Here is a 15,205-nt window from a genome sequence, read left to right as displayed (position 1 = left end):
TATTAGATGTGCATCCGTACCGAATCCTCTGTCCATGTCGTGGTGCTGACGCTTGTTCCTTTCGCAGTCTGCTCCCTCATTTCTGTGCGACGTGCGTTGCTTCTGTCCTCCGCACGCCCGGCGACGACACCGCTTCGAGAGTTCCCACCCCTCGCAACGCCGACGATCACTGCAGGGCGTAATTCGCACAGGGATGGAAGCGTTTCTGCCCGCAGCTGACAAGTTCCGCAACTTCCGCAAGTGCAGCCGCCTTCCGACGAAGAGTGCGGGGAGGCGGGGTAGCGGGCGAGTGTCCACTCAGCCGCAAGATAAGCTCGCCCCGACGCTGCTGCTCACGCCGAAGGCTCCTACGCTTGCTACTGCTCTCCTCAGCACCATTGCTATCTACTCCGCCAGTCTCGAGCGCGCATCCCTATCCGACACCTCACCTGCGCCTCCTGCTTCCGCGTCTCTTCTCGATCCGCTACTGCCCCACATCGCCAGCTCCTCTTGCCCCAAAGCAACGAACATGCCTTCTGTCCAGGAGACTCTCGCCAGCGTCGCCGGCTCCGTCTCGAACGGCGTCAAGGCCGCCGCCTCTGCAGCTGCCGCCGCTGCGCCCGCCGACGTCAAGGACGGCGTCACGTACGACATTCGCTGGATGGAGCGCGACTACCGCGGCTACCTTGACAGCCCGCCGAACCCGAAGTGGCCCAATGGCGCAAAGGTTGCAGTCAACTTCGTCCGTAAGTCACGCTCTAAACCCTGTCCCGATGTTGTGCGGTTGCGGATAACCCAGGCGCCTTGAATCTTTGCACATAAGCTGACTGAACCCCTGCTCGCACAACGCAGTCAACTACGAGGAGGGCGGTGAGCGCTGTGTCGAAGACGGCGACCCTCACGCGGAAACCGTAAGCTTCCTTCCTCCGCGTGCCTTCATGCCCCTCGAAGCGCGACCAGCTTCCAGCATGCCATTCAAGTATCTGGGATTTCTTTCCGGACCGATCTACGACGGCGGAGGCCGCCCGAGTGGCTTCGGAATGCTCAATTGACCTTCCTCGTCCTCCAGGTCCTTCACGAGTTTGGCTCGCTTCTCTCCGTGGTGCCCGGGGCCCGCGACCCAGCGGTCGAGAGCCAGTTCCAATATGGCAGCAGGGTCGCAACGTGGCGCGTCCTGAATCTCTTCAAGAAGTACAACAGTGCGTCGGTAATTCGCTCGCGTCTTGCAGACTCGTGCTGAACCCTGTCGTTCTACAGTCCCTATCACGTTCTACGCTGTTGCTATGGCTTTCGAGCGCAATCCCGAGATTGTCAAGCGCGCGATTGAGGACGGCCACGAAAGTACGCCCGACTTTTCTCGAACAGCCCCTCGCAGATCTTGTCCGAACTGATGCTGTCTGTTCTTCTCGCAGTCGGCTCGCACTGCTACAAGTGGATGAGCTACGCGAACATGACGGACGCCGAGGAGGAGGAATACATCCGCAAGGCCATTCTCTCCTTCGAGCGGACGTGCGGCAAGGAGCATGTGCCGCGCGGCTGGTACTACGGCCGCCCTTCGCACCGCTCGCTTCCCTTGGTCGCCAAAGTCCACAAGGAGCTCGGCTACGAGCTGCTGTGGTGGAGCGACACGTAGTGCGTGATCGCGGCGCACCTTTCCTGGCGCCCGCTGACGGTTGACCTCCTTGCCTGCTCAGCGCGGACGACCTTCCTTACTACGTCCCCTACCCGGGCGCTGAGAACAACGAGAAGCTCGTGATGCTGCCTTACTCGCTTGACAACGTGCGTGCTCATGGCTTTCGCGCATACAAGGCTCTCCCCGTCTGACCTCTTCCTTCCCACAGAACGGTACGCACCGTGCCATGGATTGCCTACCACGCAAGCAATCAAGCTGACATCTGAACATTACCAAAGACTTCAAGTTCTGGCTCCCTGGGCCGGGCTACGGGTCGGACGACGCCTTCGCGCAGCACATCCTCGACTCGGTGCAGACCATCCGCGAGGAGGCCGAGGCTGGCGAGCGCTACGGCTACGTCACGGTTGCTCTCCACGGCGTGCGTCTACTCTGCTGAGCGAGACTGTCCGTTGTGCTGACCCCCGCTCCTGCCCGCAACAGCGCTGGATCGGCCGTCCCGGACGCTTCCAGTGCCTCAAGCGCATCGTCGAGACGCTGAATGCGAGCGGCGACGTCTGGTTCGCCACGAGGGAGCAGATTGCGCGTCACTGGCGCGAGACGAACCCGCCTCAGTAGACCTTAGACGGCGCTTCTGGGTTCGATCCTCTTGGGTTATGATTTCGCGTTCTTGGGAGCACTCTGGACATGCAACGGCTGGCCCTGACACTCCGATGCTGCGCGAGTCAGAATGGCGAGAGGACCTGGCCTTCTCATGTGCAAACGGGCCTCTTCCGCGAGGATCGGCACTCTCGTCTGTCGGCGGCTTTCGACAGTGCGAACGAGGGCGGAATGTGTAGCACCGATTGGGCGTCTGCAGGAGCCCCGGGAGCACTTGCAGACCAGAGTCGGCTGCTCGGCCTCGGACTTCGCCGCGAGAAGTGGAGCGCACCTCGCTCTCGTCTCACAGCGTCGCCTCGCCGCATGAGCGGTCGAAGAGGCGTGAAAAGCACCTAGTCAGATCCTCTGACAGCGCTTGCGCGCCCTCTGTCCGCCTCGGAACGCGTCTGGCACGCCCCCTCCTCCTCAACGGTCTCGCAACTTCACGATGGATCTGCTCCCGCTCAACACGTTTACGCTGGCGCTGTCGGCCATCTCGACCATCAGCAAGACTTTCTTGCTCCACTACACCAAACGCAAGACCATCACCGACCAGACGTGCGTCCCCTGGCTTCTCAGCCGCGATGCCCGCTCCGCTTGCGGCTATTGCACGTGGTTTCGAACCATAAGGCACTCGCTGATGCATTTTTCTGCACTCAACACTGCTCACCGAACGCCACGTGTCCATTCCTCTTGCGGCCCGCTCGCAACTCGGCCCCACCCTCCTTACGACCACTTCCCCTTCTCACGACTGCGCATCAACCTGCACGGAACCTGCCCGACGAGCACAGCAAAGCGCGCGAGAGCCTGCTGTACGATGAGGCATTCTCGGTCATGAAGAAGTTCGTGAGTCGGCGGTTTCATGCACCAGTTAAGCTGCCGAAGCGGTGCATCAGCTAACTATGCTCGTGGCGTCCAGTTCGCCGTCGGTTCGATGCACACGGTCGAGGAAATGCAGGCCTTTGGCAACAACTTCGTTCCAGCGCCGTTCTGGGTCCGCGTGATTCGCGTCACTGTCCCGCTCTCGACCCGCCTCGAGGCTGGCAAGTACATCATCGCTGGACTCGGCGAGGACGACATCGAGCGCATTGTTGGCGGGCGCGAATGGTGGCAGCGCACGAACCACCCCGAGAGCGGCGTGTGCGGCGAGTGGATCAGCCTCAAGCGCGACTGGGAGGGTCTCGAGGCCGAGGCGCGCGCGCAGAAGAAGGTCGCGGGAAAGGGCAAAGGGAACAAGACGGCGGGGGAGTCCGGCCGAGAAGAAGAGCTGGAAGAGCGGCTCAAGCGACTCAAGGAGGAGGGGCGTAAGGACGCGCGGAGGCGACGAGCGGAGGGCAAAGCCGCGCGGTCAAGGGCAACATCAGTCGGCTCCGCCTCCGCTTCTGCGTCCGATACCGAGGCCGACGCGGAGCGGAGGTACCAGCGGCACGCCGCCGAAGCTCAGCACGAGGTGCACGGCGGCGAAACGTACAACGACGCCGCTTCAGCCTTCCACCACGAGGACGACTCGTACACGAGCGAGCTCGACGACATGCCCGTCGTGCTCGCCATCCACGGCGGCGCACACTTCTTCGGCAGCACGAACACGCACCGCTACTGGTACTGGCGCCTGGCGCGCAAGACCGGCGGCCGCGTCTTCTCGATTGATTACCGCCTCTCGCCTCAGTTTCCCTTCCCCTGCGCACGTGAGTCGCTGCTGCGTGGTGAGCAGACGCCGAATCTCACTAAGCTTCGGATCGCTCAGTGCACGACTGTCTCGCCGCTTACCTGTACCTCATCAAGCCGCCGCCCGAGGCGAAGCACCGCGCCGTCGACCCGTCAAGGCTGACGATCTGCGGTGACTCGGCCGGCGGCAACCTTGCGCTGGCATTGCTCTGCCTACTTCGCGACACGGGCCTTCCGCAGCCCGCAGGAGGTGCGTATGGGCTCGTCCTCGAACGCATCGCCTGTTACTGACCTGCCCTTATACTCGCAGCAATGCTCATCTCGCCCTGGGGTGGTGCGCGATTCATCACTTTGGCCGCAACGCCTGTACTGACGTGTCAAGCCGCAGACCTCACCCACAGCTTCCCTTCTATCCTCGAGAACACTGAAACCGACATTCCTCGTGCGTCCCTAATCGACTGTTCTTAGTGCTGTGTGCTGACGACGCGCGCTTCTCGCCAGCCCCATACGGCTTCGGCATCTTCAAGCCGTCCACGCTCTGGCCGCCGCCCCCGAAGGAGTTCCGCAAGCGCGCCGAACAGTCCACTTCGCTCGCCGGGCTCAAGAATGCAGCGCGAAGGTATCAGAACTCCTCGTCGGGCTCGCAGTCGCGCGAAGCATCCGGCGCAAGCTCCGATTCGCACCAGCACAAGCATCGCTTTGGCAGCCTGGCGACGCATCGCAAGGCGCACGAGCTGGCCGATGCGGTACAGCAGCTCCCGGACGACAAGCCGCAGGCGGCTGAGCAGCATGACACGGAGGGTGCGAGTGCCGCCGGCCGCGAGCGGAAAGGTGAGGACGAGCAACACAAGGCCGAGGTCGCGGAGGTCATCACGGTCAAGGTCGACGGAGAAGAGGTCAAGCTCGTTGACCAGATCCAGCTGTATGCAACCAACGAGCAGGTGTGTCTCGCCGTCTAGGTTCGGAAGGCTCCACACTCACCTGCTACACTCGAGCAGCTCATCTACCCCTTCGTCAGCCCGATCTGGCAACCGAGTCTCGGCGGTCTGCCCCCACTCTATATCGTGGCTGGCGACAAGGAGGTTCTGCGTGACGAGATTGTCTTCGTACGTTGTTCGAGTTTGTTCTCGAACTGCGAGACTGACTTTGAGAGCCGCAGATTGCGCATCGCGCCGCTCACCCGGACCGCTATCCGGTTCGCGAGGGTATTCTCAAGCAGAACCCCGAGCGCACTGCCCGCAGCAAGGAGTACCCTCCGACCAAGGTGCGCGCGGGCCGACTTGCTTCGGCGCAGCTACTGACGCGTTGGCGTGCAGGTTCACTTCCAGATCTACGACGAAGTCTGCCACGACCTCCCCCTCTTCTCCTTCACAACCCCTGCCAAGTACTGCTACCGCGCCATGGCTTCTTTCGCACGCTGGGTCACCACTCCTGCAGGCGAAACCCCGGACACTGTCACGCCTGACGGAATGCGCCTCCCGGTCGAGCGCGACCCGACCCACCCGGACGCAACCTCGCCGCAAACACCGCAAACGTCCGCGCCAACCTCGCGAGCACCGTCCGTCTCGGGCAAGGAGCGAAGCAAGGACAAAAAGCGCTCCTACCCTCCGCCCTTGCCCGTCCGCGACCTGGAGAAAACCATCTACTCGTCGACGCAGCCGTTCAATCGCCCGGAATACGTTGACGGCATGATCCGCGAGCGCGTTTCAATCACGGGCGTTGTACGGCCCATGGAGCCGGAGAGCGAGATGAGCATGCTCCATCTCGACCCCGAAGACCTGGGCTTGATCAAGGAGAACGCCGTCAAGCGCTACCTCGCCGGCAGTGCGTTCCGTTTCCCCGTTGCGTCGGTATTTTACCAATCTGACTGGCGCTCCTTGAAACCCAATAGAGGCGATCCTTGAGCGCAAGTTCCGTCGCACTTACGCAAAGGTGCAAAAGACCCGCGAGCGTACGTTTGAGTCGCGTTTCACCAGTCTAGGCCCGAGGTTCACTTTACAGCTGTACGCAGGCCACCTCAAGAAATCCATGCAAGAGGAGGCAATGCGCATCACCAAGCGTGTCGACGAGCTCAAGAAGCAGCAAGAGCAGGAGCAGCGCCACGGCTCGGGCAGCTCGGGCGGTCGCCCCGACCCCAGCAAGCTCGACCCGAACAAGCCGCCCAAAGTGACCGACTCGCCTGAGCCCCTCGATGTCGAGCAGACTAGTGGCGCTAGCCTCGGGCTTGAGGGAATCTGGGAGCTTCACGGCGAGCACCCGCCTCCCTCGAGTCTCGCGGGTCGCAAGGACACGGTACGTGTACACCTTCGCAGGACACCCGAACTTGCCCACTCACGGCGCGTGCTCTCTGTGCAGGCCGAAGCGCGCAAGCTCGCCAAGGTGCTCGACGAGCACTACTCGCGCATACACGCTCTTGCTCTCTGGTCCGAGGTGCGCCACGCCGTCTCTTATCGGAGGTTGCGCCCGCTCACGCTCGTATCACAGGTCCACGACATCGTTCGTCCGCCTCGTCATGGGTCCGCCGACATCGAGCCTGCCTCTGGTCACGTCAACGCGCCCGAGCCTTCCGCCTCCGTGCAGCTCGGCACCTCCTCCCGCCCCTAGATACCCTCACGATGACTGGCCGCTGTTGCTACACCCTGTACGACTAGATCGCTGTAGACCGTAGACGAACACAGAAACGCTACACTCTCGGACGAATCGTGTCTCGACATCGCACGTGAAGGAAGCAAATCGCCGTACAACACCAGGGTCAAAAGCTGGAACGTAACACAAGCCTACACCTCGCTCAGTAGTACCTCGCGCGCTTGTACACGCCGCCGTACCCATTCGATGCGTCCGAGTCCGAGTCGTACCCGTAGCCGAAGATCGCAGCCCTCAACGCATCGAGCCGGCGATTCTCCGCGTCCTCCTGCTCGAGCCTGAAGCGCTCCTCCTCCGCCTGCTGCTGCTGCTGCTGCTGCTGCTGCTGCAGGAGTCTGAGGCGCTCGTTGTGCTGCATCGCAGCCTCGGCAAGCTCGCGCTTCTTGCGCTCAATCTCGCGCCACTCGGCCTCGTACGCCTCGCTGACCTTGACGCCCCTCCTCGGCGAGGGCGCCTGGCCGACCCACCTCGCGCCCTCGGGTAGGCCGCCCTTGTCCTCCCACACGGCGCGGACCTCTTCGCTCAAGCTGCCCATGCGGAACTCGGTCCCCTCGACGTTGGACTTGAGCTGCACGCCCTGAAGCTTCACCTTGGCGAGCGGGAGGGTGCAGCCGTTGAGCCGCTGCATGGCGTCGGTGGCGTCTTGGTGCGAGCGGAAGGCGATGAAGAGCCCTCCGGTGTTGGTGGAGCGGTACGCGAGCGGACGAGGGAACGGGTCGCGGCGGCGCATGAGCAGGTACTCGTGCAGGAGGCGGACCGTGACAGGGTGCGGCAGGCTCGGGATGCGGATCGTGTAGAAACGCTTGAGCAGGTCGCGCGAGCACCAGGGACCGTTGTTGAGCGAGTCGAACGAGAAGACGGGTCCGGGAGGAGCGAGGTCGACTTCGGGAAGCTGGACCGGCGGCGAGATGGGCGTCGGAAGGCGGCGCTGTGGATCACGAGCGTAAGCTTGTACTCACAATGATAGCTGTGAGGAAGGACGCACCTGTCTCTGGGCGACGTTGCCCTCCCGCTCGTTGAGCTCCACTCCGTCCTCGCGCTTGACCGCGCCCAGCGCCGGTTCCTTCTCGCCCGTCTGCGTCGCCTGGTCCTTCATCCTGCTCCTCGTCTCCTCCTTGGCCCTCGCGAGCGCGTTCCTCGCCTGCGTGAGCGCCCTCAGCTCGCCCTCCGCCTCCTCGAGCCCGACCTGCTCGCCCGCGTCCTCGGCCGCCCAGCGGCGCTGGAAGAACTGGGCGCGCGCGTCTGCCTTGTGCTGTGCCGTCGCGCTCGGGTGGAACGCGACGAGTGCGAGCTGGAATGGCGCGAGCGATGCGAGGTCGTCGAGCGCAAAGTCGAGGCGGGCGAGCTCGAAGCGCGGGAACGCCATGGAGCGCGTGCAGGCTGTGTGCCGGGCTGTGACAGAGCTGAGCAGCTTGCAGCGCGGGAAGGATTGCGGGCGGCAAAGGGACAAAGGAAGGAGCTTCGAGCGGGAAAGCGGGGAAAAGCGACGCGGCTGGTGAACGGGAACGGGGTCTACTGGGGGCGCAGGGAGGGCGCGAGGGGCCAACTGGCTTGCAGGACTATTCTGCGAACTGCGCGAAGCTTGTAGTAGCGGCTCCGAGAGCGAGGCCAACGAAGCGCGCCTTTCACGTGCAACTCGGCCGACTTGGCGTGAGACCGCGGTGGACAACTCGTTACAAGCAACAACGGGTCTAACGACATAGAGAGTCCTAAAGAGACAGGATACAGGTACTAGCCGAAGCGAACGCGCTTCCTCGGGTCCGACGACGCGTCAGCCACAGCGCCCACCGGCAGCGGGCGCTTCGCCGTCGCCTGCGACCCTCCCGCAGCAGCGGCAGGAGGCGCGGGCGCTGCAGCCCCGCTAGCAGCACTCACACTCGGACGCAGCTGTATCGACTGGACGGCACGGGGCACCGTCGTCGATGGCGCGGCGCCCGGGGTCGCGAGCAGAGGCGGCGGATTTGGCGCTCTCGCTCGCGGCTGGAGGGTCGGCGGCGTGCCAAAGCCAGGGAATGCCGGGACCTGAGCGAGATAGGGGGCAGGAGGCGCAGTGGGTGCTGCTGTGGGCTGCAAGGCCGGCGCCGCGAAGCGCACAGCGGGCTGGCGCTCCTGCTGCGATTGCGAGGGCCACCAAGGGGACGCTGCGGGCGGCGAGGCGGATGCAGACCGCCTGCGCGAGGAGAACATAGACGAGCCGAACCATGGTGCCCGCCGCCGGGTGCTGCGCCGCGGGTCGTCTTCGTCGCTCGACCAAAACGAGCCGAACGATCCGTCGTCGTCGTCGTCCGACCAGCCGGCGCCATACCGCCGCCGCCGGGGTCGATATTGTGCAGTCAATTCTGCCTCTGCTGCCTGACGCGCGCGCTGAATCCGGACCCACTCGGCGTGGTACCCCTTGGACACCTTAGCGCCCTTCTCCGGCGGGTCGACCTTGTCGACAAAGCGGAGCGCCGCATCGGGCAGGCGGCCGTGAGTTGTCCACGCGTGGCGTACCTCGTCGCTCAGGTCGCACCAGCGAAATTCGGACCCGCTGTTGCCGCGCGCGACGGCGCGGATGCGGCAGCCCATGAGCGGAAGCGCGACGTCGTCGAGCTGGTCGAGCGCGGCGTCGACGTCGGCGCTCGAGCGGAAGCCGAGGAGGATAGCGCCGCTTGCGGAGCGCTTGATGGCGAGAGGGCGCGGGAAGGGCTCGCGCTGCCGCCGCAGGAGGAAGTGGAGGAAGAGGCGGGTCGTAACGTCTTCGTCGAGGTCGCCGCACCACAGGATGTGCAGCTGCGAGTGCAGCGCGGGCGGGCAGCGTTCCAGAGAGTCGGGGAAGCTGAATCGGGGCCTGGGTAAAGAAGCGCTGGCAGTTGCGGGCAGGGCAGAGGTGGAAGGGAGAGGGGCGGGAGCAGGAGCGTCGGGCGAAGCGAGCGGGGACGCCGGTCGAGCTGCGGTCGGTTGCTGCACCTGCTCGCTTCCAGTTAGCTCAGGACATCAAGAGCAGGAGCATTTGAAAGGCTGACTCTGGCTTGTTGCGCCGCCGGTTTAGGAGGAGTCGGCGGAGGCGGATCCGTCTGGACGGCCATGTCGCGCATGTTGCGGCTCTGCGGCAGCGTGCCCTCGAGCCAGCGCTTGGCCCTCTGGAGCTGGCGCATCTCTGCGTTCTTCTCGAAGAAGCCATCCTCGTACCCTCGACGCTGCGCCGACTCGCGGCGCACGCGGAGGAGGTCGTCGGCGCGGGCGCGCAGCTCGGGGGTACACTGCGGATGCAAGCCGACGAGTGCAAGCTGGTACGAGAAGAGCTGGTCGAGGCGGTCGAGCGAGAACTCGAGGCTGGCAAGGTAGAAGCCGGGGTAAGGGTCGAGCGATGCGGGCCGCAGAGGGCGTGCCCGGGCGGTGAAACCTGCCGGGGCCTGTCCTGCCGGCGCTGCCATGGCGGCGAGCCACACAAAGAGCAAGAGAGCGAGCAAAGTGCGAGGAAGGACAAAGGAGCGTCGGGAAGCGGAAGATGTTTAGCGTCGCTTCCCCTGAGTAAATCGGGCGAGGGTGCAGATAGACTAGTAAGAGAGTAGTACTCGCGCTCTACTCGTCGCTGCAACTCCCACTGGAGAGTGGCGGTGCACGCGCTGCTCCGAAGCCCCCTCTCGCAGCTCTCGCTGCTCGCTCTGCTCCGCCGCCGACGCTGATTGCGAGCCCGCGCCACGATGAGCGCAAGTCCGAACACGGCGCTCCTCAGCCTGCCTCCGCTCCGCCCCTCGCCGCACAAGCAGCCCTCGTTCGCGCGCTCGTCGTCGGGCTCCGCCGTGCCAAAGGCCGCGTCCACCTCGAAGCGTTCGCGCTCGAGCTCGATCGTCAGCGTCCAGGAGGTCCCCGAGACGTACGACGACCAGCTCGACCAGGCCGCACTCACCAACGTCAACGCAGAGTGGGTCAACTACAAGGGTCGGTCCTCGCTCGCTCGTCACCCTCTCGCCCGCGCGCAGCCTCTGCGGGCCAGTGGAGCATGCCACAGACCGCAGACAGTGCTATCGCGTGCACTGTCCAAGTCCCGCTGGCCCACGCTGCGTGTTGACCCGGCAAGACGCGCTGACTTGGGCCTCTCTCCCGCCTCATCTCGTGCTTCTTCTCGCAACAGGCGCATGGCTTATCCACGTCGTCTTTATCGCCATCGCCATTCTCCTTCTTGAGACCATCCCCGGCATTACCCAGGACTGGACGTGGACCATCGTCAACCTCGGCTACCTCTTCGTCCGTCCGCCTCCTCCGCGTCGTTCATGCAACCCCGCGCACTGACAGACCCACACACACGTGCAGGTCTCGTACATCATCTTCCACTATGTCACGGGCGTGCCGTTCGACATGACCAACAACTCGGGCGTGTACGACAACCTCACCCTGTGGGAGCAGATCGACTCGGGCGCGCACTACACGCCCGCAAAGAAGTGGCTCACCTCGATGCCCATCCTTCTGTGCGTCAACATGCGCTAGACATCTCCGGGAACCGTACTGACAGCTTACTCGCCCGGCAGCTTCCTCCTCTCGACCCACTACACCCGCTACGACTCCCACCCCGCCCTCTTCACCCTCAACCTCCTCGCCCTCCTCTTTGTCGGCCTCGCACCGAAATTGCCGGCGTTCCACAGGCTGCGCATCAAGTTCTTCGATGCGGGGGAGGGTGCCACTCCGGGTGCGTGTTCCCACGTCGCGTCTGTCCCGCCGCTGCGAAACCAGAGCTGATCGGCGTGTTGGTTCTCAGATCCGTCAGCACCGCCGACGCCGAAGGAAGAGGATTTCAAGCAGCGCTAGTTTGTCGGGCCGTCGCGAGCGTCTTTGCCTTTCCAACCTGGGTTTCCCCTCGTCCTCTTTTCGCAGTGCCTCCATCCACTCCTCCCTCCATCCGCCCTCTGCCTTTCCTCACGCATGCGTGTTCTCAACGCACCTCACAGTGCCTGTACCACCACCACTCTCACCCGCTCGCCCGTGCTAGCCGAGCCCTGTTTCCACTCTTCCGCCTGCCTCGCACCCGCCTCTCCTCACGCCCCCTTGTTCAAGTAGTACCCCCTCTCCTGCGTGCGGCTCGCTCGGCGCGCGCGGTAATCTCGCACATGGCTCGTTTCAACCTCGCGCGGGCCTGGGTAGAGAACGAAAGTGGGATCAAGAAATGCGACAGTGCAAAGAGCGACAACACGCTATCGACAATGAGGCACAGCACAGCACACGAAAACAACAAGAACGAGCATACACCCGCACGAGAAAACGAACTCGCCTCCTTTCGCTCAATCGAAGCGACTCCAGTCAACCTCGTCCCACCTCGCGCGCCTCGCCGCGTCGTCGCCCGCGAGGTTGACGACGGGAACGAGCGACGGCCTGCCGTGTGCGCACTGGAACGGGAAGCGCGTCTGCGCGAGCTGCATCACGAGCGCCTGACCCTGCTCGGGCGAGAGGACTGGCGGCACACATCAGCGACGAGCCGCGCGGGAACAGGGTCAAGAGGGATGCGACGCGCGAGACGCACCGTCGTTGAACATGATGGCGCCGCGGCACGCCTTCGAGTCGAGCAACTCTTTCAGCACGGGCGGCGCGCCGCGAAGCGCCGCGACCCAGTCGCCCTCTTCGCTCTGCCGAGGAAGGGGCAGCGGGCCGTGTTCTTCGAGCTGCGCGACAAACGAGCGCACGAGCTCCTGCGCCGTGCGGGGCTCGGTCGACAGGCGCGCGTGCAGCAGCGCTGGGACCGTCGCGAGCCACAGCTGGTGGTATTCGCCGTCGCCGCCGTCGCCGCCCGCCTGTGACGGGCCATTGCGGTCGTCAAACTCGATCTCGAGGCCCCACCGCGCAAACTCGGCGCTCCAACGCTCGCGCACGGCGCGCGCCTCGGCCCGCCCGACGACGACTCCAATGCGGGCGTCGCGCGCGAGGCGGCGGACGTCGGGCGGCTCGCCGCGCGCGACGCGGCCGACGAGCGCCGCGAGGAACGACTCTACGCGGATGCGCTCGGACGCGGCGTGCTGGTCGACGAGGACGAGCGTCGAGGCGAGCTTGACCAGGAGGTACTTTGCGTCGATTTGGGCGAGGAACTCTGCGCTGTGCTGGAGTGACGCGCGAGAGAGCAACTGCTGCGAGGCACCGAGCGGCGCGGGCGGGGCGGCGAGCGGCGCGGGAGAGGCGGACGGGGCGGGAGTGCCGAGGCGGGACAGGCGCGGCAGGTCGGGTACCGCAGGCTCGGAAAGTCGCGAGGTACCTGAAGCCGTCGAGAAGAAGGTCGACATGGCTTTGCGCGTGGAGCGGGTGAGCGGAGTGGCGGAAGACGGCGTCGAGCGCGACGAGCGCTTTTTGAGCGGGACGGCCGCAACGTGCGTCGACGCACCATCGCCCGGCACGAGCGACGGAAGAGTCGGGATGTCGCTGTTGACGGGTGGAGCGGGAAAGATGGGGTTCTGCCACTTCTGTAGAATCCGGGCTAGGATGTCAGGTTTGACCTCGTGCGGCATACTTCGAGCGGGAATTAAGCGCACCTCGAGACTCTTCTGCAACCATTCGGGCATGTCTCCTTCCTCTCCCGTGCCATCTCGCGTCCTGAGCGCCCTCCGATCAACCCTCCCAACCCCCTCGCACCCCGCGCACTCGTCCTGCTCCCCCTCCTGCTCACCGCGCCTTCGGCCCGCGCGCCAGCTGTTGCCCGTGCGCGGATCAATCTCCCACACTTCGCGCGTGGCGGGGTCGACCCAGCGCTGCGGCGCGCCGATGTCGTCTTCGGCCTCGTCCCGAGCGCGGGCGCCGAGTGGATGCGCGGTCGGCCCGGCGCTCGGCGACTGCTGCGGCGGGAGTGTGGCGCTGCGCGTACGCAGGGGCGTCCGCGCGGGCGCGACAGATGCGGCAGGCGCGGCGAGGCGCTTGGGCGGGTGCACAATCTCGATGTTGTCGCTGACGGCGGGAGAAGCAGAGCGGGGCCGCTTGAGCGGCTGGTGACGCGCAGGCGAAGAGGGCGGCGGGCGCGAACAAGCAGGAGGCGAGGGAGGCAGAGATGAGAGAAAGCCTTGCGAAGTGAGGAAGCGGCGGGCGATGAGCGAGACAAACGCTTCGACACGCGGGAGATCCTGCAATTCGGGCAACGCTTGAACAAACGTCAGCAATCTGCTTGCCAAGGCAGTCTGGTGACGGCTGAGAGTGTTACGGACGCACCTCGAACTCGACGACCCGCTTCTCCGGCTCGAGGCTGACATCGACCACTCTACCCGGCACGTCGAGAACGACGACGAACACGGGATGCCGTTCCGCGACTTTCTTCGGACTCTTGTTCCTGCTCGCTGCAGCTGCAGCTCGTGCAGGGGACGAGGCGGGCGAAGAGGCCGGGAAGGAGAGGTGCGAGGACGCGTGCCGTGCAAACGACGAAGAGGCGAAGAGCGTGTTGAGCAGCTTGTGCAAGGGCGAGGTCGCCTGAGCAAGGTGTCGCGAGTTGACGACTATCCGTTAACGCAGGATCAGCGAGCTGCACGAAAAGAGCGAAGCGGGGGCGATACAGGAAGCGGGTAGCGTACAGACGTGCTGCCCACTCTTGCTGTGCGCCGCGCTGAGCGAGAAGAAGCCCCTCGCGCGCATCCTCGCGCCGTCCTTCCCGTCAAATTCCGGCTCGACCTCGTCAAACTCGACGACGTGCTCGACGCCGGCGCGGCCCCAGAGCTGCTTCCACCGCCCGACGAGGCCGGTGCTGCTCCTGCCGACCGAGAGGAGCGTGCGCGGCTCGCTTGAGAGGGACGAGGGCGAGGAGGTCGTGTCGGTGAGGGAGAAGGCGACGTCTGGGTGGAGGAGAGCAATGGACGAGAGGGTCGAGCGGAGCGAAGAGAGGACAGTCGCCTGAGCGAACGGCTTGGACAGCGGGCGGCGTCGGACAGGTAGCTGCACAGAGCAGACCGACATTTCAGCACCGGTCGACGCAGAATAACGTCCGGAACACGGAGCCAGTCGGGCCTGCGCCGCACCTTGTGGAAGATGTCGCGCACGACGACCGTCGTGCCGTGGCCCGCCCGCTCGACCCTGCTCACGCCCCGGCTCAGGCACTCCCCATCGCGCAGCACGAGCTCGTGCGTGGTCCCGTCGCTGCCGAAGGCTGCCTTGGTGCGGATCTCGACGGTCGCGAGGTCCTGAAGCGAGGCGAGGGCCTCTCCGCGGAAGCCGTACGTCTCGATGCCGGCAAAGAGGTCGTCTGCGGTTGCGTCGGGGGCAATGGGGAGCTTGCTGGTGAGGCTGCGGGCGGCGGAAGCGAGGAGGGCGAGGTCGGGTGGGGGGATGCCCGAGCCCGAGTCGTCGCAGCGGAGGGTCCAGGTGTCGAGGTCGACTGCGCAGTGGACGGTGCGTGCGGTGGCGTCGAGGCTGTTGTGCACGAGCTCCTGGAGGATGGCCGCGAGCGAGGGGACGGTGGCCTGAGAGCGGACGAGCGAGGCGGTGCGCGGGGGCAGGGCCCGCACGGGGGCTGCGCTGGTGAGTGGGTCCACCGTGCTCTCGACTGGACCCGTGCGCACTCGGGAGAGAGCGAGAAGAGCGAAGAGAGCGGCGCGGAACGAGGCGGTGCAGCTCTCGCCGGAAATCGCCCAAGTCGAAGCTCAGCTCGACCGCCGCTCACCGTCGCCCATCCCGCGCTGGAGGGACAGGGACAGCTGGAGAGTAGCACAC

General features: G+C 65.0%; 6 protein-coding genes across 6 annotated transcripts; 3 read left to right on the top strand and 3 right to left on the bottom strand.

The window, feature by feature from the left end:
* Window positions 1-508: 508 nt before the first annotated feature.
* On the top strand, window positions 509-2,227 carry JCM10292_004442 (uncharacterized protein; the record flags this gene model as incomplete). The annotated part of the gene is made up of 9 exons (XM_076645777.1): window positions 509-725; window positions 832-890; window positions 1,049-1,178; window positions 1,237-1,320; window positions 1,392-1,611; window positions 1,674-1,758; window positions 1,821-1,833; window positions 1,891-2,030; window positions 2,093-2,227. 9 exons carry the CDS (start codon window positions 509-511, stop codon window positions 2,225-2,227), a joined length of 1,083 nt encoding a protein of 360 aa, XP_076508647.1.
* Window positions 2,228-2,696: 469 nt separating this feature from the next.
* JCM10292_004441 (uncharacterized protein) lies at window positions 2,697-6,517 on the top strand (the record flags this gene model as incomplete). The annotated part of the gene is made up of 14 exons (XM_076645776.1): window positions 2,697-2,806; window positions 3,040-3,094; window positions 3,168-3,933; window positions 3,993-4,163; window positions 4,224-4,247; window positions 4,302-4,355; window positions 4,415-4,854; window positions 4,912-5,019; window positions 5,073-5,177; window positions 5,230-5,737; window positions 5,805-5,864; window positions 5,925-6,205; window positions 6,269-6,343; window positions 6,398-6,517. The coding sequence occupies 14 exons, from the start codon at window positions 2,697-2,699 to the stop codon at window positions 6,515-6,517; spliced, it is 2,877 nt and encodes a 958-aa protein (XP_076508646.1).
* Window positions 6,518-6,701: 184 nt separating this feature from the next.
* JCM10292_004440 (uncharacterized protein) lies at window positions 6,702-7,922 on the bottom strand (the record flags this gene model as incomplete). Its single annotated transcript, XM_076645775.1, has 2 exons — window positions 6,702-7,484; window positions 7,542-7,922. The coding sequence occupies 2 exons, from the start codon at window positions 7,920-7,922 to the stop codon at window positions 6,702-6,704; spliced, it is 1,164 nt and encodes a 387-aa protein (XP_076508645.1).
* Window positions 7,923-8,287: 365 nt separating this feature from the next.
* On the bottom strand, window positions 8,288-9,972 carry JCM10292_004439 (uncharacterized protein; the record flags this gene model as incomplete). Its single annotated transcript, XM_076645774.1, has 2 exons — window positions 8,288-9,505; window positions 9,562-9,972. The coding sequence occupies 2 exons, from the start codon at window positions 9,970-9,972 to the stop codon at window positions 8,288-8,290; spliced, it is 1,629 nt and encodes a 542-aa protein (XP_076508644.1).
* A 270-nt stretch (window positions 9,973-10,242) lies between these two features.
* On the top strand, window positions 10,243-11,344 carry JCM10292_004438 (ORMDL family protein; the record flags this gene model as incomplete). Its single annotated transcript, XM_076645773.1, has 5 exons — window positions 10,243-10,480; window positions 10,674-10,786; window positions 10,853-11,007; window positions 11,068-11,225; window positions 11,295-11,344. The coding sequence occupies 5 exons, from the start codon at window positions 10,243-10,245 to the stop codon at window positions 11,342-11,344; spliced, it is 714 nt and encodes a 237-aa protein (XP_076508643.1).
* A 470-nt stretch (window positions 11,345-11,814) lies between these two features.
* Window positions 11,815-15,165, bottom strand: MLH3 (mismatch repair protein MLH3; the record flags this gene model as incomplete). Its single annotated transcript, XM_076645772.1, has 7 exons — window positions 11,815-11,984; window positions 12,054-12,981; window positions 13,051-13,632; window positions 13,718-13,998; window positions 14,056-14,431; window positions 14,515-15,005; window positions 15,156-15,165. The coding sequence occupies 7 exons, from the start codon at window positions 15,163-15,165 to the stop codon at window positions 11,815-11,817; spliced, it is 2,838 nt and encodes a 945-aa protein (XP_076508642.1).
* Between the last annotated feature and the right edge of the window lie 40 nt (window positions 15,166-15,205).

This window comes from Rhodotorula paludigena (assembly GCF_050403205.1).
Source record: "Rhodotorula paludigena JCM10292 DNA, Rt_paludigena_JCM10292v1_ctg2, whole genome shotgun sequence".
Taxonomy (NCBI): Eukaryota; Fungi; Basidiomycota; class Microbotryomycetes; order Sporidiobolales; family Sporidiobolaceae; genus Rhodotorula; species Rhodotorula paludigena.
Note: the sequence above shows the minus strand (reverse complement) of the source record. Positions and strands in the feature narration are given on the sequence as shown.